We start from the raw sequence: 27,760 nt of genomic DNA on the forward strand, positions 1-27,760 counted from the left end.
AAATCTATGTAAACTTAAGCTATGTATTATTATTATTTTTTTTAAACATCCCTGCTGTTAAGAGAAGTGCTATACACACTAAAGTGAAATTTCGTTTCACTACCAGGTGGGAAGAAGAAAATTATGAAGATGGTGTTAAATGGAAATTTCTGGAGCACAAAGGTCCATATTTTGCACCTCCATATGAGCCACTTCCAGAAGATGTTAATTTCTATTACGATGGTGAGTGGATTGTTTTGGTTATTTGCTCTTCTTATAGAGTATGTTTTTGTTATGAACCTCATCTTTCTAAGTTCCAGGATTTTCCTCATTCAATTACAATAAAGGATGAATGAAAACTAGCTGTTCTCTATACAGTTAGGGCCCATTTAAGATTTGTGATTATTGTTGCAGTTCAATTTGTTTGAAGGGGAGGGTTCTTTTTTCTTTTACTTGCCAACACCAGCCTCGTTTGCCTTGTACTGCCAGGCTTTCTCACATTTACGTGGAACCCATTCTTGACTGACACTTAGAGCAATGTGACTCTCCCCATTGTTCATAAACGCTAGTAAAAATCCCCAGACTCGTGTGACCCCCCCCCCCCCCGACTTTTCTTTAAATACCATTTTTAATCTCTATTATGCATTCAGATTACAAGAAACACCAAAAAGAGGCGCTATTTCTGTCCTGTTTTTGTTTAACTACATGTAAGCAATTAAACATGCTGGTCCATAGAAGAGCGTTAAAACAAAGGGCAAACCCAAAAGTCACTGGGACCTGGGTATCAAACAGTAGAAAGGAAATGGTCCCAGAACATGCAAACTTAGAAAACCTGAACAGGGTCAACAAAATAACTATTGCAACAATTAAGGCATATCGAAGTGTTATTTAATCACACCTGGATCGAACACATGAATGTGTATGGAAAATCACATTATTCAAAAAAGTGCAGGGTGCCACGGGGAAGGGGAGGGAGTGACGAGTTGGGTAGGGTAGTAGGATAAGTGACATACAAATATTTATAACAATAGTACAAATCAATTGCTGGGCACATTAATATCGTGCCAAATAGTCAGGATGAAATTCATTCATTTACAAGATGGAATGTTTTGCCAAAAACCATATACAAGTGAAGATACACAGTGCTCATTGCACTATTGAAGGTACTGGCATAGTTAAATGTCGACGTTTCGACCCCTCGACAAAGGTTTGTTGATTTGGTCCTTACGGGCGGGGTCTTCCTCAGGACAAAGAGGATGGTGAAACAGGAAGGGTAGGCACCTATAAAGACATTGGGTGGGTATTAAAAGTAGTATCAGGGCCAAGCGGAATTAAACAGCAAGGTTGGATGTGAAAGGGCATTGCCATAATTACCATGTTAGAGAACGGACATCTAATCAGTGTCAGCTTGGCGTCCAAAGGCGTAAGGGCAGGAAGGCTCCAAAAATGGGTGAGAGTGACGGGCACCTATGACTGATTTAAGGTGTCATTGAGATGATCCAAATAACAATTAAATGGATTTATAAGGTATGACTCGATCTGAATGTGAACTTACGAATATTGATAAAATCGCAAAGGAGGGATTGATTACTCCATCATAACACGCCGTGACGTAGATCGGTGAGTTGAGTGAAATTAATCATGCGGAAATCGGCCTCTATAAATCAAATGGAAAGAGTACTCTTTAATAGAAAACCTGATTGGTTATCCAAACCTAGAGAAATATACAGCAACAGGGACCTGGTCCCCCAATCTATCATCCACACAATAAAGTACTATCAATGGGGGGATAGTCAACACCGTGAAGACGTGGCGGAACGTGCAAGTAGTCAAATAACTGTAAGTCAATAGAGGACATAAATTAGGATCTAAACAGAGGAAAAGGCAGTCCAGAAATTCAATCAATGCCAAGCGTAGAAAGAAGAAATCGCTTCCAAAATTGGAATAAAAGGAAGGAAAATCATCTACTCAGACGGAAAAAGACTAATCGTGTAAAAATAAGGAGTGAAGGAGCCACACATACCACCATAGGTCGTATTACCAAATTGAAAGATTGTGAAACACAGGCCAAACGGAGGGGTTGACGGTGAGGTTCCCATACCTTTAGACAGCATCCATGAATGCGGTGCTCGGTTCAGACAAATCACTGGACCCGTGGGGAAACGCCCTCATAAGGAGAACGCCACGCGCCGCGTGACGTTAAACCGGGCGCAGCCGCTAGATGCTGCCCGCACCGGTATATTAGAAGAAAGACAACCCGAGTAGTTCATTGTGAAATGGAACTAATGATTAATGAAGCTGTATTGATAAAATACAACGGTGATGTATAATTGGGTGGGCAAAGCTAAAAAGTGTATCTCAATAACACGAGTAGTGTTTATGCATTGTTTGGGTAAACTGCAAATCTTAGAGTTTGCTACTCAGAAGGAGTGATCAAGGACAGATTAATGAACATAATCGACCAATTGGTGGTGTAAAAGAGAAAATATATACATTGAGAAAAAACGTACAGCTGTATAATATACATTACATAAAAAAATATATTATATTTAAATGTGCATTGTTTGAAAACACGCATGTGGGTTTATGCAGATGAACATTATCCTAATATACTGAAGAGGATAAGGTGAAAACAAATTGGATGAGTGAATCTGTTAAGAAAAAGACGGTCAAATTATCATATACACATTAGGTACATTGATCACATGCGTCAAATGGTCAATATGACAGAAAGTTCAAAGGTAACATTGACAACAGGCTAGAGTACGAGCTGGATAAAACAGAAAAATATGAACATTATTCACTAGTTGCTGAGAGTGGCTAATTGAGCATTACTGGGATCTTGTTCGTTCAAACCCGTTGAAATAGTATCAAAGCGAATCATCATTTTAGACTCTCTGATGGTCAGGATAGAGGATATATTGCCTCCCCTGGGGCCCAGTTCGGTTTTTTTCCAACACAATCCATTGCATTTCATCAGGGCTGTGTCCCAATTGATGGTAGTGTTCAACTAGGGGTGCACCCGTCACATTGCATCTTATCCTGCTCTGGTGCTGAAGAATTCTCGCTTTGACCTTTTGCTGTGTCTGGCCAATATATAGTTGGCCACAGGGGCAAAGGATCCCGTAAATGACGTTATTAGAATTGCAGTTTGTATGGGATTGCAATGTAATAGTCTGATGTTTGTATACAAAATTCTTTGATTGGATAGTTGTGGGGCATGCTTTACATGACCCGCATTTGAAATGGCCTATGATTGGTGGTAAATTCCAGAGTGACTGAATAGTCGGTTCAACTGGGTCCTCAAGAAAGGAATGCACCACATGGTCCTTGATGCTCATGGCTTTTCTGAAAGAATGCATCGGTAAGTTTGGTTGGTCAATCTCAGTAGATACAAGGCTCCAATGTTTGTTGATGATCTTTTTCACGGCATTACTTCTAGTGGAGAATGTTGTGACACATATCATCTTGTTATTTTGAAGTGATGTGGCAGGATCTTTGGTTGAGAGCAAAATGTCCCGTGGGTTGTACCAAGCCCTCTTCTGGGCTCTCTTCACCAATCGCTTCGGGTAGCCTCTTGAGATTAGTCTGGCACTTAGGTTCTCAGACTCTGCTGTGTAATCTGTTCGCTTCGTGCAGTTCCTTCGGATCCGCAGGAACTGGCCTACTGGAAGATTGTCGCGCAAACCGCGCGGGTGGTAGCTGCTATACCTCAGTAAGGAATTTCTTTCAGTTGGCTTTCTATTTAAGGTGGTGAAGAGTTTATCGTCTTCGCTGAAGATTTTCAGATCAAGAAAGGGTATCTCCTGCGTATTGAACTGGATAGTGAACTGAATATCTTGATCACACCGATAAAGCTTTTCATGGAACAGATTGAGTTGGGTAGTTTCGCCATTCCAAATTATTAATATATCGTCGATCTATCTCTTCCACATATTAATATATGCCGAGAAGGGGTTGTTGTTGAGGACGAAACGCTTTTCAAAATTGTCCATGTGCAGGATCGCTAGATCTGGGGCAAAGGCAGCCCCCATCGCAACTCCTTTCGTCTGTACGTAATACTTCCCTTGGAAGTAGAAGAAATTCTTCTTCATAGCGATGGTCAAAAGAGCTATAATGAAATCAGTAGGTACCCTCATCGGTGCTGGTCTCGAATTCAAAACTTCTCGCATAACCGCCAATGCTGGTTCCTGCGGAATGCTAGTGTATAGTGAGACAATATCACAGGTGACAAGTATCTGCTCACTAGAGTTGAATGGTTATGCGAGAAGTTTTGAATTCGAGACCAGCACCGATGACGGTACCTACTGATTTCATTATAGCTCTTTTGACCATCGCTATGAAGAAGAATTTCTTCTACTTCCAAGGGAAGTATTACGTACAGACGAAAGGAGTTGCGATGGGGGCTGCTTTTGCCCCAGATCTAGCGATCCTGTACATGGACAATTTTGAAAAGCGTTTCGTCCTCAACAACAACCCCTTCTCGGCACATATTAATATGTGGAAGAGATATATCGACGATATATTAATAATTTGGAATGGCGAAACTACCCATCTCAATCTGTTCCATGAATGGCTTAATCGGTGTGATCAAGATATTCAGTTCACTATCCAGTTCAATACGCAGGAGATACCCTTTCTTGATCTGAAAATCTTCAGCGAAGACGATAAACTCTTCACCACCTTATATAGGAAGCCAACTGAAAGAAATTCCTTACTGAGGTATAGCAGCTACCACCCGCGCGGTTTGCGCGACAATCTTCCAGTAGGCCAGTTCCTGCGGATCCGAAGGAACTGCACGAAGCGAACAGATTACACAGCAGAGTCTGAGAGCCTAAGTGCCAGACTAATCTCAAGAGGCTACCCGAAGCGATTGGTGAAGAGAGCCCAGAAGAGGGCTTGGTACAACCCACGGGACATTTTGCTCTCAACCAAAGATCCTGCCACATCACTTCAAAATAACAAGATGATATGTGTCACAACATTCTCCACTAGAAGTAATGCCGTGAAAAAGATCATCAACAAACATTGGAGCCTTGTATCTACTGAGATTGACCAACCAAACTTACCGATGCATTCTTTCAGAAAAGCCATGAGCATCAAGGACCATGTGGTGCATTCCTTTCTTGAGGACCCAGTTGAACCGACTATTCAGTCACTCTGGAATTTACCACCAATCATAGGCCATTTCAAATGCGGGTCATGTAAAGCATGCCCCACAACTATCCAATCAAAGAATTTTGTATACAAACATCAGACTATTACATTGCAATCCCATACAAACTGCAATTCTAATAACGTCATTTACGGGATCCTTTGCCCCTGTGGCCAACTATATATTGGCCAGACACAGCAAAAGGTCAAAGCGAGAATTCTTCAGCACCAGAGCAGGATAAGATGCAATGTGACGGGTGCACCCCTAGTTGAACACTACCATCAATTGGGACACAGCCCTGATGAAATGCAATGGATTGTGTTGGAAAAAAACAAACTGGGCCCCAGGGGAGGCAATATATCCTCTATCCTGACCATCAGAGAGTCTAAAATGATGATTCGCTTTGATACTATTTCAACGGGTTTGAACGAACAAGATCCCAGTAATGCTCAATTAGCCACTCTCAGCAACTAGTGAATAATGTTCATATTTTTCTGTTTTATCCAGCTCGTACTCTAGCCTGTTGTCAATGTTACCTTTGAACTTTCTGTCATATTGACCATTTGACGCATGTGATCAATGTACCTAATGTGTATATGATAATTTGACCGTCTTTTTCTTAACAGATTCACTCATCCAATTTGTTTTCACCTTATCCTCTTCAGTATATTAGGATAATGTTCATCTGCATAAACCCACATGCGTGTTTTCAAACAATGCACATTTAAATATAATATATTTTTTTATGTAATGTATATTATACAGCTGTACGTTTTTTCTCAATGTATATATTTTCTCTTTTACACCACCAATTGGTCGATTATGTTCATTAATCTGTCCTTGATCACTCCTTCTGAGTAGCAAACTCTAAGATTTGCAGTTTACCCAAACAATGCATAAACACTACTCGTGTTATTGAGATACACTTTTTAGCTTTGCCCACCCAATTATACATCACCGTTGTATTTTATCAATACAGCTTCATTAATCATTAGTTCCATTTCACAATGAACTACTCGGGTTGTCTTTCTTCTAATATACCGGTGCGGGCAGCATCTAGCGGCTGCGCCCGGTTTAACGTCACGCGGCGCGTGGCGTTCTCCTTATGAGGGCGTTTCCCCACGGGTCCAGTGATTTGTCTGAACCGAGCACCGCATTCATGGATGCTGTCTAAAGGTATGGGAACCTCACCGTCAACCCCTCCGTTTGGCCTGTGTTTCACAATCTTTCAATTTGGTAATACGACCTATGGTGGTATGTGTGGCTCCTTCACTCCTTATTTTTACACGATTAGTCTTTTTCCGTCTGAGTAGATGATTTTCCTTCCTTTTATTCCAATTTTGGAAGCGATTTCTTCTTTCTACGCTTGGCATTGATTGAATTTCTGGACTGCCTTTTCCTCTGTTTAGATCCTAATTTATGTCCTCTATTGACTTATAGTTATTTGACTACTTGCACGTTCCGCCACGTCTTCACGGTGTTGACTATCCCCCCATTGATAGTACTTTATTGTGTGGATGATAGATTGGGGGACCAGGTCCCTGTTGCTGTATATTTCTCTAGGTTTGGATAACCAATCAGGTTTTCTATTAAAGAGTACTCTTTCCATTTGATTTATAGAGGCCGATTTCCCCGTGATTAATTTCACTCAACTCACCGATCTACGTCGCGGCGTGTTATGATGGAGTAATCAATCCCTCCTTTGCGATTTTATCAATATTCGTAAGTTCACATTCAGATCGAGTCATACCTTATAAATCCATTTAATTGTTATTTGGATCATCTCAATGACACCTTAAATCAGTCATAGGTGCCCGTCACTCTCACCCATTTTTGGAGCCTTCCTGCCCTTACGCCTTTGGACGCCAAGCTGACACTGATTAGATGTCCGTTCTCTAACATGGTAATTATGGCAATGCCCTTTCACATCCAACCTTGCTGTTTAATTCCGCTTGGCCCTGATACTACTTTTAATACCCACCCAATGTCTTTATAGGTGCCTACCCTTCCTGTTTCACCATCCTCTTTGTCCTGAGGAAGACCCCGCCCGTAAGGACCAAATCAACAAACCTTTGTCGAGGGGTCGAAACGTCGACATTTAACTATGCCAGTACCTTCAATAGTGCAATGAGCACTGTGTATCTTCACTTGTATATGGTTTTTGGCAAAACATTCCATCTTGTAAATGAATGAATTTCATCCTGACTATTTGGCACGATATTAATGTGCCCAGCAATTGATTTGTACTATTGTTATAAATATTTGTATGTCACTTATCCTACAACCCTACCCAACTTGTCACTCCCTCCCCTTCCCCGTGGCACCCTGCACTTTTTTGAATAATGTGATTTTCCATACACATTCATGTGTTCGATCCAGGTGTGATTAAATAACACTTCGATATGCCTTAATTGTTGCAATAGTTATTTTGTTGACCCTGTTCAGGTTTTCTAAGTTTGCATGTTCTGGGACCATTTCCTTTCTACTGGTCCATAGAAGAGGACAGTAGACTAAACCCTCCACTGTTCTAACATTTGTATTTTTGAAAAGCAAAAAGGAAATTGTAGCTTTTAGCATAGGCTATAAACTGAGTGCAAATCAACACTGTACCTTTATACGTTCCACAATCTACACTTTCTCATTATGTTCTAAACACATCGAACACAGCAGCTTTTCTGAAGGCGATTATGAAAGATGTTTTATGATTATTCACTCCACGTCTTTCAGCAACAGTTTTGTTGAGCTACCGTTTTTAGGTCTCGCCTGAGCCAGCGCTTTAGCGCTGCTCTCGCGAGAGCTTTTGTAAAAGGCGGATTTGGAAGTGCAAACCAGTGCTTTCAGGCCGCCAACTACAGTGCATGTGCGCCGGGCGCGCGCACCATTTGGCAGCCTGCTGATCACTTTCGCGGCTGCTTTGATGTTCAGTGAGCCGCGCGCCCACTGAGAACATCAAAGCAGCCCGAAAGTGCACACCATTTGCCATCCCCTCCCTTATCCCACTTCCTGCTTGTAACTGAAATATTTCATGAGCGACTGTGTAATTGAACAACAACCCTTCAGTCATTCCTTTGCAGCGTGACAACCTACTGCAATCCAGGCCGTGCTACCAGTGGGTCGCGGGCCTAAACCTTCTGTGTACATCCTGGGCGTTTGAATCCAAAGTTTTCAATCTTAATTAGAACATGCATTAATATCATTTGCTTTTGTTAGTAAATTATGAGCGATCAACACTACCATGTTGTCACGAGTACTCATACAAAATACTAGTTAAAATATAACACAAGGATGCACCCCTGCGTTTCATTTCAATAATTGCTGTGTATGTAACACATATCATAACGTGAATAGCTTTTAGGCACACTGCTTTTATCTACCTGGAATTCGAACCTGTGACCTGCAAGCATATCCGGTGGCATGAATGCCACTGAATTATCTCAACCGCCTTAGATGGAATTCTTCACAAACCAGCACGGGCTCGTAGCGCACCATATATACAAGTAGAAGGGGCACCTTGCCACATAAAGAGGCGCGCACACAAATAAACACACAGGCATTCACAGAACAAAACACACAGCTTGCACATAAACTGTGCATTTAGACCCGCTACACGCAAACACACTGGAGGCATGTCACGCGCGCCTTCAGTGCCGGAGCCTTGCTTGCTTGAGGCGCACCCGTGATGTAACAAAACTTGAGCCACGCCCCACACTCTGCAAAGTACCGGGAGGGGCCCCCTCCGGACTCAGTCAAGAGGTTTTAGGCCAGGGTCTGGCGGGTGGAGTCTGCCCACTCGAGCCCCCCGCTTGACAGCTTTTCAGAAAGCTACAAGTGTACTCCTACTTCCGATGTAAAGCTGGAGAGGAGGAGCAAATTCATTATCAGAACAGCGTCCCAGCTAAGCAGATCAAACATAAACAAGCATTTGCAATGCAATAGGTCTCGCGTTTGCGAGCGTTTATGCTATTAGTAATGACAATGCCTTTATTTATGTTTTAAAACCCAAAACATAACAAAAAGGCATTGTCATTTACAATGCCAATAGCTCAAACTCCCGTAAATGCGAGACCTATTGCATTGCAAATGCTTGTTTGTTTTTGTGAAGATCGTGCCCTTTTTAGGTCTCGTCTGAGACAGCCCAGGCTGTCTCTTCGAGACATTTTGTAAGTGGCTTTTAAAAGTGCCACCAGATGCTTTTCCTAGCATGAAGCTTGAGTGCATGAGCACGTGCATGAGCGCAGCAGCCATCTGGCCGTCATGGCTCATAAAGCACAGTGCTCTCCGAAGCCCTCAGTCTGCCCCTCCACCACCTCCTCGTATGCTTCAAAGGGTTTCATTAACAATTTTTTTTTTTTTTTTTTAGAGCTTTATGTTGGTTGCATCTTGGACCCGGTCGGTCCTTCCATAAAATACAGAATAAATAAAAACATTTATTTATAGTTAGAAAGCGCTCCACTGTTAATTCTTTGTTGGAAAAAACCCCTGCAAAATAAGGAACAAACCCTAATCTTATTTGGAGGTGGGTGCTGCATGCATTCTCTTCTTTGTCAGTTAAAGTAGAGAAATATCGACAAAAGTTACGGAAATGGACGTTGCATTTTTTTAAATGTATTATGCTTGCAGTATTGTTGTTCAGTTCATTTCCTAAACATCTATGTAGACTGGCTAAATAGGGTGTCACTTTAGTATCCGACTCAGCAAGGAGCAGGGTGTAGGCAACTTTTATGATTGAGAAAGTGCTAAATTTTTAATTATGGTGATTGGTTTATTTGCATTGAAAAATATTAGAGTATTTTCATTATTTTAATTCAACCTCTGCCGATCGTTTCAAAATTAAATGTGCACTAGTTATTTGCCATATATTTTTTTAAAGTCTTTATCATGCTCTGAGATTTTTTTTTTTTTTTAATATCTTGTTTTGTAAATGGACAATTTTCAACATAAGGCGTCAGGCCATCTTGAATGCTGTTCTGCTGTTTAGGTACAGCCCAATGCTGGATACCAGGTGCGATTCAAGCCTGTCCCCCCCCCCCCCCCTTAAGGATCATTTCTGCTTGCTGTCTTCACCCAATTTTTGCACTTCATGTGTGTTATTTGTAATCCTATGTAAAGTCAATCCTATTTATATTTGTATACAGTCGCCATTAAGAGCAGTTTACTATTTTAAATATTACGTTGATTGATTGCTTTTGTCGGCCCTCCGTCTATTGCAGTGGCTACTACTCCTGTAGCTAAACTTGTATACTGGCGGTGTGCTGGAGAGCTTTGGGGCAGTATCTGAAAATCTGCTTTTGGCAGCTAAATAATGACAATGGGTGAGCTTTAAGCCGAATAAATTGAAAACTAACATCTTCTCCTTTGCCCATGTGACTTATTAAAAATTCATATTACTGCGGGTTGTATTGGTTTCAGAAAAACAAAGCCGGTTTCTGCTGGTCCTTTATTGTAAAGTCTGCACGGGTTTTCACGTGGGAAGCATATCAAGTTTAAATTGTGGTGTTTGACTTTTAAGTGTGCGACTGATAAGGCACTTCTGTGTTTGGGACCGATCTGTCCTGATAGGCTGTGTTCAGTGGTCCACCTCACGTTTTCTGTGCCAATGTCCAGGCATAAGAACAGATATTCTACGTTTATGTGCTTAAACTTTGGAACTTTGTACCACTTACTGTAATAATGTTTAATATTAAATAATCTTTAAAGAAAGTTCACTGAACACCATTGCCCAATCTACACTGCTTAAGGCAATTCTTCCACACGCATTGCATTGTAATAGAACCTCCGAGGAAGAAATGCACACATCTCAAGAAACAAAGGGGTTGGTGGGGAGAAGGGAGATATATATTCTGTAACAATAAACACACATGCTTATAGAATTGCAGTCTCAAAGACGTTGAAAATACAAAGTCACCATGAACCACATTATAAACTTTAAGCCTCCCAACTACCTTTTAAGGGTGTACCTGTCAAGCCAACCATCTTGAACACTTAGTAAACCATCTCTATGATAAAGGGGCTCAAAGTGGTGTCATGTGTTGTCAGTAGGTGCTTCCTGGTGTTACAAATAATCATGGGCAGCATTTACCCGAGAAAAGATGTGTGTTTTTCCAACATGCAGATCTCCGCTTTGCTGGATATAAAAATGGAAGCCTAAAACCTGCTTGTTTAATTTAGCAGGCATTTCAGCTGCAGTAAATGAACATGGAAAGCAATACATTGTGTTGCCTACCAGGGGCTTCCCCGAAGGGGTGTTTGTCCTGCAGAAACTTAGAGCCACTACTTTCTCCAGGACCGTGGTGGGCATCCAGCAGTGCACTTGGCATGAGTCGGGGCACAGGTTGCATGAGAGTCTGTTATGCTTTAGGAGCACCCTTGCAGAGCGCGCAGGTCAACTGGGAATAGAGAGCAGAAGTGGAGGATTCACAGTGCAAGGTCTCTCTGCTGTGAGAAACCGACAGCTGTGTGTGTGCTTGGAGGGTGCGGGAGGGCTCAGAGCGAGAGGAGGGAGGAGAAAGCCACATACAAACAAGCAGACAGAAGGGTACATCAGTGCATCCGTGAAGCCCTGCTGATGAGCAGAAGGGAAAGGAAAAGAGTGCGCAGGGACAAACATAAATAGCAAGCATTGGCATGGCCAATAGGTCTTGCCTTTGGGGCCTTATAAGTATTTAGTTATGTAGCACAATATCCTTAGTGCAACAACACCAACTGTTGCATGGCTAAACACTTATAAGGTCCCAAAGGCGAGACCTGTTGGCTATGCCAATGCTTGTTGCCTTTCTTATATATTTAAGTTTTTTCTTAGTGATTATCTTAGGCATCTTGCTGGTGTTTTTTGATAGGTGCTCTTCTTGTTAAGGGAACTACTTCTCAAATAGCAAGCATGATGTTTTCATCAATTCCTTTTCGGATTCTCACTCCATAAAGTAATGTAAAAGGTGTCTGGAGATGTCCTATAGAACGCAAAGGGACAAGTACGCAATGTGCCTTACAGTGAAGCAAGAATTAGGGCTGAGCACCTTCAGCGTTCATCTGTTCTAACAGGGCAGTGGAACAGTCACGCTCCTCGCATTCCGTTGTTGCAGCCTAGTCTTGCCACTGACCCTCTCCTACTGTTACCAGCATTGACTAGTCTTTGCCATTGAGTTTTATGTTGATGTCATTAAGTCTTGGCATCTTGGGGATGTTTGCCATTGGCACCCTTGCCATGGAGTGGTCATACTTGGACATGCAGTGCCATTTACTGAGACCGAATCGGGATGATCCCTTTATACCGCAGCCTACAGGACCCTGGCTGAGGATGCTTCTGCCCTTTACAGCTGCAGAATCCGACTCATATTTTCAGCTACCAGAACATTCATCGTCCTGGAAGCAAAACAACCTCTTGCTGCTGCACCTTTTCTGCCTATTTTGGCTGTTCCTGTTCTCTATGTAGGAAGACCGGTTGGAATATATATGCAGAAGTCCAATTATGAAAGGTTGTGTTGAGTAGAAACGTTAATAAAATAAATACTCCGCATTACTCAATAGAATAAGCATTTGTAAAGCAAATAGGTCTCGCCTATGAGAGTGCTATTGACTTTGCCAATGTGTTTTAGCCATGGTGTATGCCAATGTGGCTAAAGATGAGTGGAGTGGCGTAGAGGGGAGTGGTGTAGTCTGGCACAGAGTAAAGAAGAGTGGCGAAGAGAGGAGTGGCCTAGAGTGAGTGGAGGTAGAAGTATGTTCCCAGGACTATGTGGGTTCCTGCTGCTCTGAGCTGCTGAAACTCCCACTGCCTCCAGTAAACTCAATAGTCTTCATCAACACACAGCTGAGAAAAGAAATATTTATAGCTACGCTGGCACAGTTCGTGGCCGAGCACATCGATAGAATATTATCCTCTGTTCCACTGCATGATGCCAGCCTGAGAAACCCTCACAGGCATTTATACGTGTTTCAAAAAACATGAAGTAGGGATGTCATAATGTAGGAGCCCAACATAATTTGCCGCTCAATATTGTGCTTCTGGACATACCAGGTTAGCGAGTAGAGTCTGTAACCAGTGTAATACATTGCATTGTGATTTTGTCTTGCCTCTCAAAAAATAAAGAGGACCAAGACCAGTGCCCGAGTTTTGTTTAAATGAACAGCAACGGAATCTCTTGGTGGAATCCGGTTAGTCAATCAATCAATGAAGCTTTATTCGATTAAAATCATTAATCATAAAAGCGAAAACACAGTACATGAGAACAATAAACATAGCTACATTAACAATTGATTTCTTGATTTAAAAATAAATTTTAAAAAAGCGCTGACGGAGGCTACAACATAAGGAGAATCTAACATTTGTAGAGCTAAAAGTGCTGGGCGACATTGCCTAATGCCAAAAGATTTCAGAACTGGCACAATCCATCTTTTCCTAGGAATGGTATAAAACTTGCATAGAAAAACAACATGTAATGTGTATTGAGTGGATAGGTCATCGCATGGACAGTTACAGAGAAATTTTGACCAATCATTGCATGTAGGAAAACTTAATAACCTATGAACAATTCCCATACGGAAACGGACCAGCGAAAATCTATCAAAGTCACCAGCAACAATTGATAAGTACGGTTGTATTGAAGGACACGTAGAGATCAACTGGTGTGCCTGTACAGAGATCTTTCCCCTTCTGAAAACAATCTACGGTCATTTAAAAAATCCAAACACAAGTTTTTTCAGATCCTTTTTCGCGATTAGAGACAAAGAGGTAGGGTCGTCATAAAATTTACAGCAATCCATGTTACAGAAAAATGATTTAATGCAAGTTAACCATTTTATCCTTGGCGCCCCATCCAACTTTAAAACATCTGTGATTATTGTACGATCAGGGCCAGGTTTTCTGATGTCCAGATCCTATGCCATTGAAGTAGTGGTTGTATTTTGATGATATCTTCAAGATAGCCAATTCCCAGCTCGGCATGGCATATATATGTTGATGTAGAGGCAGGAACTCCCAGTAAAAACCGTAGGAATTTATTTTCTACAGTCTGCAGGGAGGTAGTGTCAACAATCCCCCAAAGACCTGCACCATAAGTGGCAACGGAGACACATTTTGCTTTATAAATTTCCAACAACTCAGATGGGGGCCTTCTGCCAAGTTTCTTGCTGAAATTATGCAGGGCAGTTACAGTACTAGTAAACAGGGCCCTCCTGGTTTTTATTGCACGTTGCCAACTAAGTTTGTTATCAAATAAAATGCCCAAATAGGCAAATGATTTAGTGTATTCTATCGGCTTGTCATACACAAACATAGTCTTCGAACCCTTGCTAAGGCTACTACCAGCAGTCATAGCAAAGGTTTTAGAGACATTAATAGTAAGCCCCAAGTTAGACATAAATTTTTCAAAAGAGGAAATTACTCTTTGCAAAGCAAGTGGGGTGCGGGCCATTAAGATGGCATCGTCGGCATATAATAAGGCCGGGATGGTTCTTAAATCAATTTGGGGGAGGTCATAACAATTTTGTACTAGGTATTTTCATATCTGCATGCTCTTTACTACCGACTTCTCCATTAGAGTTAAACCGGACACATTTATGAAAGTATACTGAATTTGGTACTGGAATCTAGTACAGGCATGTTCACAGAGACATTCAACAAACTATTCGGTCCTTAGGCGCCAAACTGCCAGGGTTTTCATTTGATAGCAAAAGCAAACTTTACTAACCGGTTGATCTGAGGCATTTAACACAGTCATTAGATTATTAATGCACAAACTAGGTCACTGTTTACTTTCACTGGACAAGAGCAGGTACACCAGGATATGCCCATAAAATCTTCCAGCCATGAATTGCCCTACAAGTCTTTAAGCATTCTGTGGTTTACTGAGTTTTACCAATGGAAGCGCCGTTGTCTAGTGATGAAAGCACTGTGGTTATAAACAAACTCCGACTTCATGTGCTGTATTCTCTATTGTACTGTGTGGAAACAACATTCGCCCTAAACCAGTCCACTAAATAATGGGAGTGACTATATGTGGAGTTGACGTGTGGTAAAATCAGCATACACTTCGAACATATTCCAGACAGCTGAAACACCCTAGGACACTGATACTCCTAGTAGGGCTCGGGGGGCGCATGCCGCCCACCTGACCTTTTACATGTGGCCCTCTGGGCTGCTGTTTACTCGACCCAACACCAACATTAAAAATAAGTTAAATAATCAGGCGAACATTTATTTAAAGGTTAAGTGAAGTTAATGAAAGGAAGTAACTAGGGTGTCCTGCACCTCTTAACTTTAGGATCACGTTCGTTTTCAAATACCTTTTGCAGCAAAAGTGTAAACATTTTATAGTTTCTTTAAAATTCAAAAAAGTGTTATTCATTAACATGCAGGACCGTTTCTCCTTTGTACATCCGATTATATCAGTGCGTTGAAGTTTTTTTTTGTTTAAAGTGATAGTTTATATACATGAATTTAAAAATATGAATCCCCGCCCTCTGATAGCAATGTCAATATTGAAATAAGAGTTAAGCTAGTTATATGCATCCTCTGGGCGTCCTGGGTTTGTATTGTATATGAACAACTTTCTAATTTATTGAATGAAACACCGGAGAGGGTTTTGTAAAGGACACATCCTGAAGTCCTATATTTCAAGGTGGCATTCTACGTGATAATCAAGAAAAAGAAGGGAAAGTAAAAACAATTTCCCTAGGTTCACACAATTTGGTAAAATGGGGAAGCTGGGATTAATCCTAGGTTTTTTGGGTTTGACAGTGTGCAGTTCAGTCGCTATATGTATATGCTTTGCTTTCCCTATTCAGTCGCTATATGTATATGCTTTGCTTTCCCTATGCCCACTGTACCACAAAAAACGCCCGCCAAACCTCCTGCCCTGACCACCACGCTGCTGGCATCGACGCAGCCCTCTGCCATATCTCGGACCAAACATTTTGGCCCCTGGGAAAATGTTTGTGAGTACCCTTCAAACAGAAAAAAAAAATAAACCAAATTATTTGTGACAGTGTGGTCACGTTTCTAGAAGTATTGGCATCTAACTCCAAAATTAATGATTTCTAAGGTAAATGCATATTCCTGCAAAAAGGGTATTTTTCCGGAGTACGAGGGGCAAGATGGCGTGTGGTTAGCTGCTCCGCCAGCTCCCCCGGATGGATCGATGCAATGGTCAGCGGCTGGCTGGACTTGCTGGCCTGAGCTCGAGCACAGCGTCTGAGACTGTGGATGCACTTCTCCTGCTGCTCCTGATTGTCCTGCGGTTAACTGAGCAAAGAAAGAAATCCTGCAGGCGCGGAAAAAAGTGGAGGGAATAATGGCTTCACGAGGCACTAAAAAGTTGAAACCATGTACTGCGGCGGGCGCAGCCACGGGGGGTGGCTCTACACCCTGGGTATCGGCGAGTCTGAAGGTGCCAAACGGGAGTTTTGGGGACGGTAAACAGCGTGCCAGAGGAGCAAAGGAGGAGTCTGGAGTTAAGAAAGCAGCAGTGAAACCTGGCCAGCAGCCAGACTAGGACCCAGCGCAGCCCACCCTTGTTTCCATGTTTAATAGCCGCTCCGCAGCAGATACTGTAAGTAAGGGGGAAACATCTATGAAGTTACAGTTACCCCTGGATCGGATGAGAATGTGTATGGGGAGAGCCGGACTCCTCAGAAAACGGTCTGAGGAATGGTATACTTGATCTACCCCCCGGAAATGCGTCTCCGGGTCTAGAGAAGGGTCTGGGTGTTAATATGGGGGGGATAAGCGACCACTACGATGCGCTAAACCCAAGGAAGGAAAATGAAGAAAAGGCTGTTACTGCAGAGAGCGAAAAATTGCTAGCAAGGAGAGACTTGGGCAGATTAGGGCAGCAGACCCGAGAAGGGACTGGGGAGAAATTATTTTCTCTAACCGATGAATCGGACCCCTCTGGGAAAGATGAGATTTCCTCGAATAGCAGTGAAGGGGCCCTGGAAACGGATGATTCATCATCGGAAGACTCGCTGCAAGCTACCCAGAGGAAAAAGAGTACAGGCGGGAGCAAAAGGAAAGAAAGTCAGAGGTTGCAAGGGGGGAGACAGCTGAAATGGGACTATTCGGACACGCATCGAGTTCCAGTGGAGGAAATGCTGGAAGGTGTGAAAGAAGGGGTAGAACCATCACTATCAATGATATTCTGTTCCATTCAGCAGATGCAGGAGGAAGTAAGGGCGGATGGCCGCAGGGCTAGGATCGCTAATAAGAAGGTACAAGCCGGCATCAGGAAAATAAATAAGAAATGAGGGGATTTTGCAGAAAGGCTGACGATGGTTGAAACTCGGACCGAGGGCCTAGAAACTGAAGTTGAGGCATTAAAAGAACAGAATATTGGGCAGAGTGGAACCCTTCCGGATGTGATGCGTAAGCTTGAGGAGCAGGAAAATAGGCAGCGAAGGAAAAACCTGTGCTGCCTAGGGGTTCCGGAGGGGGTGGAAGGGAATAATCCGAGGCTGTACATCGTGAATCTTTTGAAAAATACTTTCCCGGAGCAAGTAAAGCTGGACTGGAATGATGAGATTCCAAGAGCCCACAGAGTGCCCATAACGATGGGGAGACAACCCCAAGAGCGACCAAGGGTGTTCTTAGTGTTCTTCGGTAATTTTCTGCTGTGCCAACTTGTGTACGATCAAGCCGGACCAAATTTCCCAAAGTCGTATGAAGGTGTCTCCTTTTTCGCTAAGCCGGACTTTGCCCACGTGACTGTGGAACGACGGTGGAGAATGAGACAATTGATAGCACCTCTACAGAAGGCAGGGGCTGAGGTGTTTTTACAGAATCCAGCTAGGCTGAAAGTGAAGTTTAGGGGTACTACACGGGTGTTTTCTTCGGAAATTTTGGCACAGGAGTATCTAAATGAGATTATTAAATCAGGGAGAGGATCAGAGATCGCGAAGGTTTGAGATTAGCACGTCTTGAGGCTATGACTGAAAAGAAAAATGAAAATGCTGCACTTATGTTTTCATATCTTTTTCATCTGGGGGGGCTGGCGGTGCAGCCTATTAGACGCACATCATTCAGGCTCTGCCTGATTGCCTAGGTTTGGGGGGTGGGTGGGGGGATGGTTCTGGGTGGGGGGAAGGGAATAGCTGGGAGGGTGGAGGGGATGGTAGGGAAGTATACAAGAGGGATGAAGAATGGGCACATTGGACAAGTATGACACAGGTTAATTTTGGAAGGATGACCAATGAAATAAATCGGTTTTTATCACTGGGTTTCGACATATATGGTAAGGATGAATAAGCTGAGAATTGGATCAATCAAGATCTGTGTTCTTAATGATATTAAGAAGAGGCAAATGGTTTCCCAAGGGTTGAGACTACTCCAGGCACACATTGTGTGTTTATAAGAGACCCATGTGGATGGGAGCCAGAAAGATCTCCTGAAACAGCTGGGCTACAGGGTGAGAGGGGCAACGTCGCAGGGAGCACGGACCCGGGGGGGTCGCAATACTAGTTCGCAATAACAATTATCTGTTTTCCTCCATAAAGGTAGATACAGCAGGGCGTTGGGTTATTGCTAACTGTAGCCTCCCTGGCTCTTTTAAATTTACGTTATGCTCCCTGTATGGGAGTAATGTGGACGATCCGGCGTTATTAGGGTGGGTATCAAATGAACTGGTGCATTGGGAATTGCCAATTGTGGTATGTGGAGATTTTAATATTAATCTTCGAAGCGAATGGAAAGTAGGGGAGCCATATGTTGGGAAAAAACCTAAGGTTTATCAGTCCTTATATAATTTGTGTTTGGAGCATGGGCTGGGTGATGTTTGGGGGGGATTAAGACCGCAAGACCACGGGTATACATACTATTCTGCGCCCCACCAGAAACGTGTAAGACTAGACAATTGTTTTGCCTCATCTACAATTATACAGAAATGTGTCATTGATATAGCTCCCAGATATCTCTCAGACCATAATCCACTAATCCTGGAGATACAGGGAATAGGGGTCCAGGAGAAATTACGTTTATCATGGACGTTCGAAAGAGCACTACTGGTAGATGAGGTATATTTGCATCACATGAGGAAGTGGATCCCGGAGTTCTTGAAAAAGAATCTTGGGTCTGCCCCTCTTAATATAGTATGGGACACGTTAAAAGCAGGGGTACGAGGGGAAACCATGCAATTTACAATGAGGAAAAATAAAATGGAGAAAGCTGAGCTTCAGAATCTCCAGATTGGATTGGCGCAAGCCGAATATAATCTAATTAAGTGTATACAACAGAAGGAAGGAGTAGAAACAGCCAGACTTGGGGTAGCAATAAGTAAAACCTTAATAGGGGAAACATTTGTTTAAAAAAGCATTTGCTAAGGCATTAGTGCGCCACGAAGAAATGTATGAATGGAGCGAATGGGTGGGTCATCTCCTTGCGGTAAGAACTAGGCAGGAAGCTACACAAAATGAAATTCAGGGAATTAAGGACCCCATAGAGGGACTGACAACCGAGGTTGGAGGAATCCGGAAGGCCTTCTCAGCTTTTTATCAGACTCTCTACACAGAAGGCCTCGTTGGGGGGTCACAGAGGCTGGAACAGATTGAGCAATATTTGTCCCATCCGGCTAAATCTGTCTTGACGGGAGAAGATAGGGATCATTTAGACCGACCGCTTGATGGGGAAGAAATAATAAATGCTCTCTTCAGTTTACCAAAGGGGAAAGCAACAGGGCCAGATTTGATCCCTACTGAATTTTTTAAGGTCTTCTATGTGCAATTGAGAGAAGTTATTCAGACTCTGTTTGCACAAATTATAGAGTGGGGCCAAACCACCCGCCTCCTGGGGGATGGCAAAGATTGTAATCCGGAAAAAAATAAACACATGGACGAGCTGGGATCCTACCGGCCAATCACCCTTATTAATGGGGACATGAAGATTTACTCTAAATCCTTGTCTTGCCGCTTGGCACCACTGATCCAGAAGATTGTGTCCCTTAGTCAACACGGGTTTGTCCCCGGTAGAAGTACGGTTGATCACGTTCGGAAAATTATTACACTCTTCGACGTGAAACAGGTAGCAGGAGACCCTATGGCTGCAATATTTTTGGATGCTGAGAAGGCATATGATAGGGTGTCCTGGCAATTCCTGTTGACTACTATGGCCTGGAACGGGATTGGGGAGCAGTTTATTCGGGCAGTGAAAGCCTTGTATAAGGATTCAAAGGCTAGTGTACAGGTGAACGGGGGAATTAACTGAGACATTCCAAATATCAAGAGGTACAAGACAGGGGTGCCCCTGCTCCCCATTATTGTTTGCCATATACATTGACCCTTTTCTGGAACATATGGAACATTCACCGAAAATCCCTCCCCTCTTCGACACTGGGCCTGTAGGAAAAGTTCTTGCATATGCTGATGATGTTGCATTAGTTACTACTCAACCTGACTCGGCTATGAAAGTAATTGAAATTGAGGCCCAAAAGTTTGGCGCAGTGTCTGGATATGCCCTGAACAGGGATAAAACACAAATTGTGGTTAATAAATTTGCCCCAAGCACTGATAAAAGGGTAGTGAAAAGCACAACTTATCTGGGAGTGGTGATAGATTCAGAGATTGGTGAGATAGTCAAAGAAAATCTCGAACCATGCGCAGCAGAGATCAAAAAATCACTTAAGCGAATGGATAATTTACATCTAACCCTGATTGGCCGAGTTAATATAATAAAGATGATTGGTTTCCCCAAAGTCCTATACTTCTTAAGAACCATTCCATTGATTTTTTTCGAACTATTGGTTTAAAAGATTTGAGAATATCTTTGCTCAATTTATATGGGCTTATACAAGACCTAGAAGGGCGACTACATTTTTATATTTATCTAAAGAACGTGGGGGCTTGGCGTTAGTCAACCTTAGAGTTTGCTGGTGGTCCGCCTCTATTATGCATTATATACCTTTGTTGAATGAGACCCCAGGGACTGAAATTACTAGTGGGAGCTATCCAGATGTGTATGTAAACTCTTACGATGTAAGAGGGTGCCTTTGGCGCCAGACTAATTATGGGTACTATAAACGTGTGCGTTTCAAGACACTCCTGGCGGCTTTTAGGGTTTGGTCGGCAGTACGACGTTTGGTAGGGGTAGCTAAAGTAAGTTATTTTACACCACTCGTCCAGAACACAGAGCTACCCGATATCTTTAAAGATCATTATTTCCAGAGATGGATACATTCTGGTATAACACATTTTGGAGGTCTATTTACACTCGAAGGGTTAAAATCATTTGATGAATTAAAAGAAGAATTTACCTTATCTAATAGGGACTTTTTTAAATACCTACAAGTAAGGGATTTCCTGTCAAAAAAGGCAAGAGATATATGTAAATATGAAAGATGCGAGCTAGTTGAGAGATTAAACCAACCTGAGGGGCTGAAGATTGGACAAGTGTATGTGTTACTAAATATCTGTAAGAAAGATGACTTGGGGCAATGCTCAGTAAAGTGGCAAGAGAAGTTGGGAATAACAGATGGAGAGTTTCAAGAAGGCTTTTCTAATACTTTAAGGACTTTAATGCCCGCCAACCTCCAGGCACAAATCTATAAAACATGCTTTGAGTTGTACTATATGCCATATCGGATCTCCAAATGGGGAGAGGGGAAAGGTACTTACTGCCCAATGTGTGCACTGCAGAAAGCCGATCTGATACATATGTTTGCCACCTGTCGGGAACTCATCCAGCTTATACTGGAAATAGAGAGTTTTCTGCAGGGAAAGCTACAGATATATGTGGGAATTACACCTCCGGTAATAATGCTTGGAATACACAACCTAGGGGATGAAGAAGGTGGGGCTTTGATCTGTATAGCTATGGCAGTTTATCGAATTGTCATAGCTTCGCTATGGCTAGACCCTAACCCACCAACCTTCCATCAGTGGCTAGCTCGCTTATTGAAAGTTCACAGCCTTTATGACCAAAGGGGCATGACGTCTAGAAAGAAAGGGGAGACCATTTGGAAACACCTTTCATTCTGGAGGGATAAAGCAGATAAATAGGCCTCCTTAGATGAGGGTCCATTAAGGCACCTAATCTGCTGAGATCTTATTTTACGACAGTAAGCCGGCCGGTAGAATTGGGCGTATGGATGTCTGGGGGAAGGTTTGTGATTAATTTTTGACCATTAGAAAAGCTAAAGGGTTGGATATCACTCTACTCGCTTGCTCTTAGTACCTGACACTTGTAATACAGATGAGGAAAGGATATGGTCTGCTTCCCCCTGGTCAATACTGTAAAAACGCTGATAAACTGCTATAAATTGCAATAAGACCAATGGAACCGTAAACAGATAGGGATTTTGCCTGTGAATTATTGTATTAGATAAGGGAAAGACTCCGGTTAAAGGTCCTGTCTAATGGATTGATGAATGTGGTAATTTGTGGAAGTCCCAGGTATTTCATTTTTGTGGCGGGTGGCTTTAGGGGGTAGGGGAGGGCTGGGGGGAAAAATGTGTGAATTGTTTGATGTATCTGTTTGTTTGTGTATCCTTTGTTTTCTCACTTAATAAAAATGTATATAAACAACAAAAAAAAGGGTATTTTTCCTCATTGCGACCTGCCAACAATTGTTGTATTAAAGACTTTAAAATTAAACTGCCAAAAAAATGAGAAAAGCAGAAATCAAAGAACTCCAAAATGTGTCACACTGATGGAACCTATTGTCAACAGATGTGCATTTTAAATCCAGACCCTCAATTTCCTAGTCGCAAATCCCACCTAGTAGCCAGACTCCTAGCACAGACACAATATGAACTCGTTAACGGTGGCTTTCAAGATCCAATCCATCAAAGGGACTGCCAGAGAATGATCAAAGTCGACACTGCGTTAAACAAGCATTGGAAATGCACTCGGTCTCGCATTTGTTTGATTTCATTTCGAGCTTTTGGCTTTGTGAATGGCTGTTTTTTTACCCCTGTGTCATAGAGTTTATGTATGTGGTGTGTAGTGGAATTATGTGGGTTGTATTGGAATTGTTGGTTTTGGAGCAGTACGAAGCACTAGGAAGGAGAGTGAAGAGTAGCGTTAGGCACAAGTAAAAAGAGTGAAAAGAGCAGCGTGAGGCACAAGGAAGGAGAGTGATGGGAAGAGCAGTGTGAGGCACAAGGAAGGAGAGAAGATAAGATCAGCATGAGGCACGTGGAAGGAGAAAGGCAGAGAGCAGTGTGAGGCACAAGGAGGCAGAGTGTGGAGAAGAGCAGCGTGAGGCACAAGGAAGGAGAGTGATGAAGAGCACCGTGACGCACAAGGTAGGAGAGTGCAGAGACGAGCAGCGTGAGGCACAAGGGAGGAGAGAAGAAAAGATCAGCATGAGGCACGTGGAAGGAGAGTGAGGAAAAGAACAGCGTGAGGAACAAGGAGGGAGAGTGAGCAGAAGAGCAGTATGAGGTACAAGGAGGGAGAGTGAGAAGAGCAGTATGAGGTACAAGGAAGGAGAGTGAGAAAAGAGCAGCGTGAGGCACAAGAATGGAGAGTGAGGAGAACAGCGTGAGGCACAAGGAAGGAGAGAGAAAAGAAGAGCAGCATGAGGCACAAGGACAGAGTGAGGAAGAGAAGAGCAGCGTGAGGCATAAGGATGGAGAGTGATGAGAAGAGCAGCATGAGACACATGGACGGAGAGTGAGGAGAAGAGCAGCATGAGGGACAAGGAAGGAGAGCGAGGAGAAGAGCAGCGTGAGGCACAAGGACATAGTGAGGAGAAGCGGTACAAAAGGGGGTGGTGGTGATGAACTGGGGTGGCAGAGTGGGCTAAAGAACGGTGATGGATCAAACCCATATCTGTTGACTGGGTGTGAGTGTTTGATTGGTTGTGATGCTCCGTCCATCACCAACCCCTTTTGTACCGCTTTCTTCGCCATAAGTTGGCAGGGTATGCTCAGACGTGAGTCCCTTGCTCACTTTGCCACTGGATTCAAGCAAGCCTGGCTGAAGACGGCTGAAATGCCAGAAACAGGTCCTAGGAAGCTTGTTTCCGGTCCAGGGAAGGCATAGCTTGGCAGTTCGGGCTGGACTGTTCCCATGAGGCACAGGGTCAGACTTATTTGCATATGGCCATGTCTGAACTGGGGTGGCAGAGTGGGCTAAAGAACGGTGATGGATCAAACCCAGATCTGTTCACTGGGTGTGAGTGTTTGATTGGTTCTGATGCTTCGTCCATCACCACCCCCTTTTGTACCGCATAGGGAGGAGAAGGGCAGTATGCGGCAGAAAGGACGGAGAGTGAGAAGGAGAGATGCATGAGTCGCAAGGAAGGAGAGTGAGGTGAAAAACAGCATGACGCACAATTAAGAACAGTGAAAAGAGCAGCAGGATGTACAACTGAGAAAAGCGAGTAGAAGTACAGCATGAGGCACAAGGCAGGAGAGTGAGGAGGAGAGCAGCATGAGGCACAAGGAAGGAGAGAGAGGAGAGCAGTATGAGGCACAAGGAAGGAGAGAGAGGAGAGCAGTATGAGGCACAAGGAAGGAGAGTGAGGAGAAGAACAGCATCAGGCACAAGGACGGAGAGTGGAGAAGAGTAGCATGAGGGACAAGGAAGGAGAGTGAGGAGAAGAGCAGTGTGAGGCATCAGGAAAGCGTGAGAAGAGGAGGATGAGGCCGTAGGAGAGTGAGAAGAGCAGTGTAAGGCACAAGGAAGGAGAGAGAAGAGCAGCATGAGACGTGGAAGGAGAGTGAGGAGAAGAGCAGCGTGAGGAACAAGAACGGAGAGTGAGGAGGAGAGCATTATGGGGCACAAGGAAGGAGAGTGAGAAGAGCAGCCTGAGGCACAAGGAAGGAGAGTAAGGAGAAGAGCAGCATGTGGCACAAGGAAGGCGAGTGAGGAGAAGAGCAGCACGTGGAACACAGAAAGAGTGAGGAAGACAAGAGAGCAGTGTGAGGCATAAGGAAAGAGTGAGGAGGAGAAGAGAAGCAGAGGCACAAGTAAGAAGAGTGAGGAGAAGAGCAGTGTGAGGAACAAGGAAGGGGAGTGAGGAAGACGAGAGCAGCGTGAGGCACAAGGAAGGAGAGTGGGGAGGAGAGCAGCATGAGACGTGGAAGGAGAGTGAGGAGAAGAGCAGCGTGAGGCACAAGGAAGGAGAGTGAAGAGAAGAGCAGTGTGAGGCACAAGGACAGTTAAGAGGAGAGTAGCATGAGGCAGACGGACGGAGAGTGAGGGGAAAAAGAGAGGTAATGTATATATACTCCTGGAAAGGACCTCAGGTTAAAAGAAGCTTCACCTTGAAACTCGTACAAAATCGCATAAATGTTTGAGTAAGTTAAGCAACTAGCTGCACACATATAATTAATAAAGTCTTTATTTGTTCTCTTTATAAAAGTAGGAAAACAAATACAATATTCAACAGCCATTGAAGAAGGCAGCTCTTCAGTTTTCCTATTTGTTTTTTCTAAAATATTTTCCTTCTGTTTCTTTAAAAGAGAAAGGTAGGACAAGAAACCTAGTTTGCTACTGAAACATCTAACAGCAGCATAAGAAGTAGATAAGTAAAAAACATTAGTCCTTAAATATAATGTATGAAAACGCCTTAACTTAGAACCAGGAATTAATTGTAAGGCACCCCATCTCCCCTGATTCTTGTACCATTGCAGCAATCAATCATGCTTTAAGGAGCGTTAAGGAAGTATGTGTCCTCTAAAGGCAAACCAGCAGGCAGTCTAAACAGCCAACACAAAAGAACAATGCTTCTATTTTCTGCATGTAAGGAAAACCAGGTCTGTGACTGGGGGTGAGGGTCTTGAAAGTGTCAGCACTCCGTCCATCATTTCCATATGTTTGCTTTGAGAGATCCTTAACACCCTTTGAAAGATGGATTTTCCTTAAGAAGGATGACAGGTGGCTTATCATGGAACTCCATGAACTCCTGGGTGGGGGCGCATCGCCAGACAAAATGGTGGGTCGGAGGCAATGGGAGGCAGAGCTGGGAAGGCCCCCCCACCCCCCAAAGACTGGGATGACATTTACTACCGGGCCTGCACACCGCTCACAACATGGCAAGTATAGAAATGGCATAAAAAATAGTCTCTTATAGGTATTATACCCCTGTATATCTTCAAATATGGTGCTCAGACCTCACAAAGGAGTGCTGGAGGGGCTGCTGCAAGACGGAAATGGAATACATTTACGCTGGCACTGCCCAAAGCTGGTCCGATACTTGGAACAAATCTTAGATGACATAGATAGGGCCTTTAATATGACTATACTGAGGTTCACAGCTTACACTATCCTGCGGCTCTCTAACTTGTGACATACCCTCACTGAGGGGAAGGCAAATGACGCTGGCAGCTGCCCACCAGGTCATATTGTCCTCCTGGGTTACCGACAGAAGCCCGGACTACACAACTTGGTTACATAAGTTATGGTTCATCCTTGGGTTGGAAAAGTTATCCCTAGCCATGGAATCGAATCAAGATTTTTACTCTCCTATAAGGGCCCCATCCATCAATATTCTGTCCAAGGAATTCAATGGGCTCACTTGCCCGATCTACCTCAGATTATTACGCCTACCCGCCTGGGATCAAGCAACTAATGACCTATCCTCAGCTTGAGAGCAGAACACTTATGTGTGCTCTCACAAACTGTGTGTCTCCGAGGCTAGATTTTTAGAAGGAGTGGGAGAGTGGGGGGCAGTTCTTTTTTTGGGGGGGGGGGGGGGAGAGTTCTTATTATACTTTTCAGTGCTGCATTGATAACTCTGCCAGCCTCAGGGTTGTAGGTATACAGTTGTGTATCTCGACTGACTTTTTATTGCTTTTAAATAATAAACAGAATTGCCCCATAAAAATATAGAACTTTGCCCTCTCCAGACACCCATGGCCAGTGACAACTACGTAGCTCAATAAGGCTTGAGATGCTGCAGAATTCATGGGGCTACTGATTCATGGTGCTATGCTCAAGACTCACGTAGCACATATTGGCAATCGGGAGGGGGTGAAGGCCAAAGTAAAAATCCAAACAAAAAGATAGTTCTGAGAGTTGGATATCTCAGTGTAAAGCAGAATCACAAGACTGTTTATTATTTGTATGGATGCTAGTAATGTTGATCTAGGAGCATTATTGATAGAGTGAGGGATGTAGAGAATTGATAGTGCTGTATGCAAAAAGTTGCAATTGTTCTGGAGCAAATGTTGACCTTTATATGAGTGATGGAACATAATAGAATGTTTGAGTGAGGCATAAATATGTGATCCGAACAGATCATAAACCTCTTGTATCATATTTTCTCCATGTGGACGCAGAACAGATGGTGGCAAAGTTGATAGTATCCATTTTCAAAATTCATACTACATACTTTGTAGTAAGAAGGCGCATGCAGATTGCATGTTGAGATTACCTTGGCAAAGGGTGCTCACTGTCTGATAAGTTAAAAGAATGTGAGGTGGCATTCTGTTAAGGATGATATAAGGGAATGTGGTCAAGGGAGCACATTTTTATATATCTGAGGAAAAACTGAGTAAAGCCACGAAGTTGGCTGTTGATGTCAAGAAAGTGTCCATGTACATGACTTAAGGTTGGACTGAGGAAGATGGTTGGAGAACATAATTCCTCTTGGACTTTGAAAAAAGCTTTATCAGTGGAGAATGGCGCAATAGTGGAGATAAGATGATTTCCTCACTTGAGTTAAGAAAACATCAGTGTCATGAATAATGCATTGGT

At 43.2% G+C, this 27,760-nt stretch overlaps 1 protein-coding gene across 2 annotated transcripts in view; it reads left to right on the forward strand.

The window, feature by feature from the left end:
- Positions 1 to 27,760, forward strand: part of TOP1MT (DNA topoisomerase I mitochondrial) — a 977,649-nt gene that overhangs the window by 263,697 nt on the left and 686,192 nt on the right. For both annotated transcript variants that reach the window (XM_085604773.1, XM_085604774.1), the window contains one exon: positions 107 to 222. In XM_085604773.1, the coding sequence (XP_085460899.1) occupies positions 107 to 222 (116 nt within the window). The remainder of the gene's footprint in view (positions 1 to 106; positions 223 to 27,760) is intronic.

The sequence above is a fragment of the Triturus cristatus genome, chromosome 5_1, assembly GCF_964204655.1.
Source record: "Triturus cristatus chromosome 5_1, aTriCri1.1, whole genome shotgun sequence".
Classification (NCBI taxonomy): domain Eukaryota; kingdom Metazoa; phylum Chordata; class Amphibia; order Caudata; family Salamandridae; genus Triturus; species Triturus cristatus.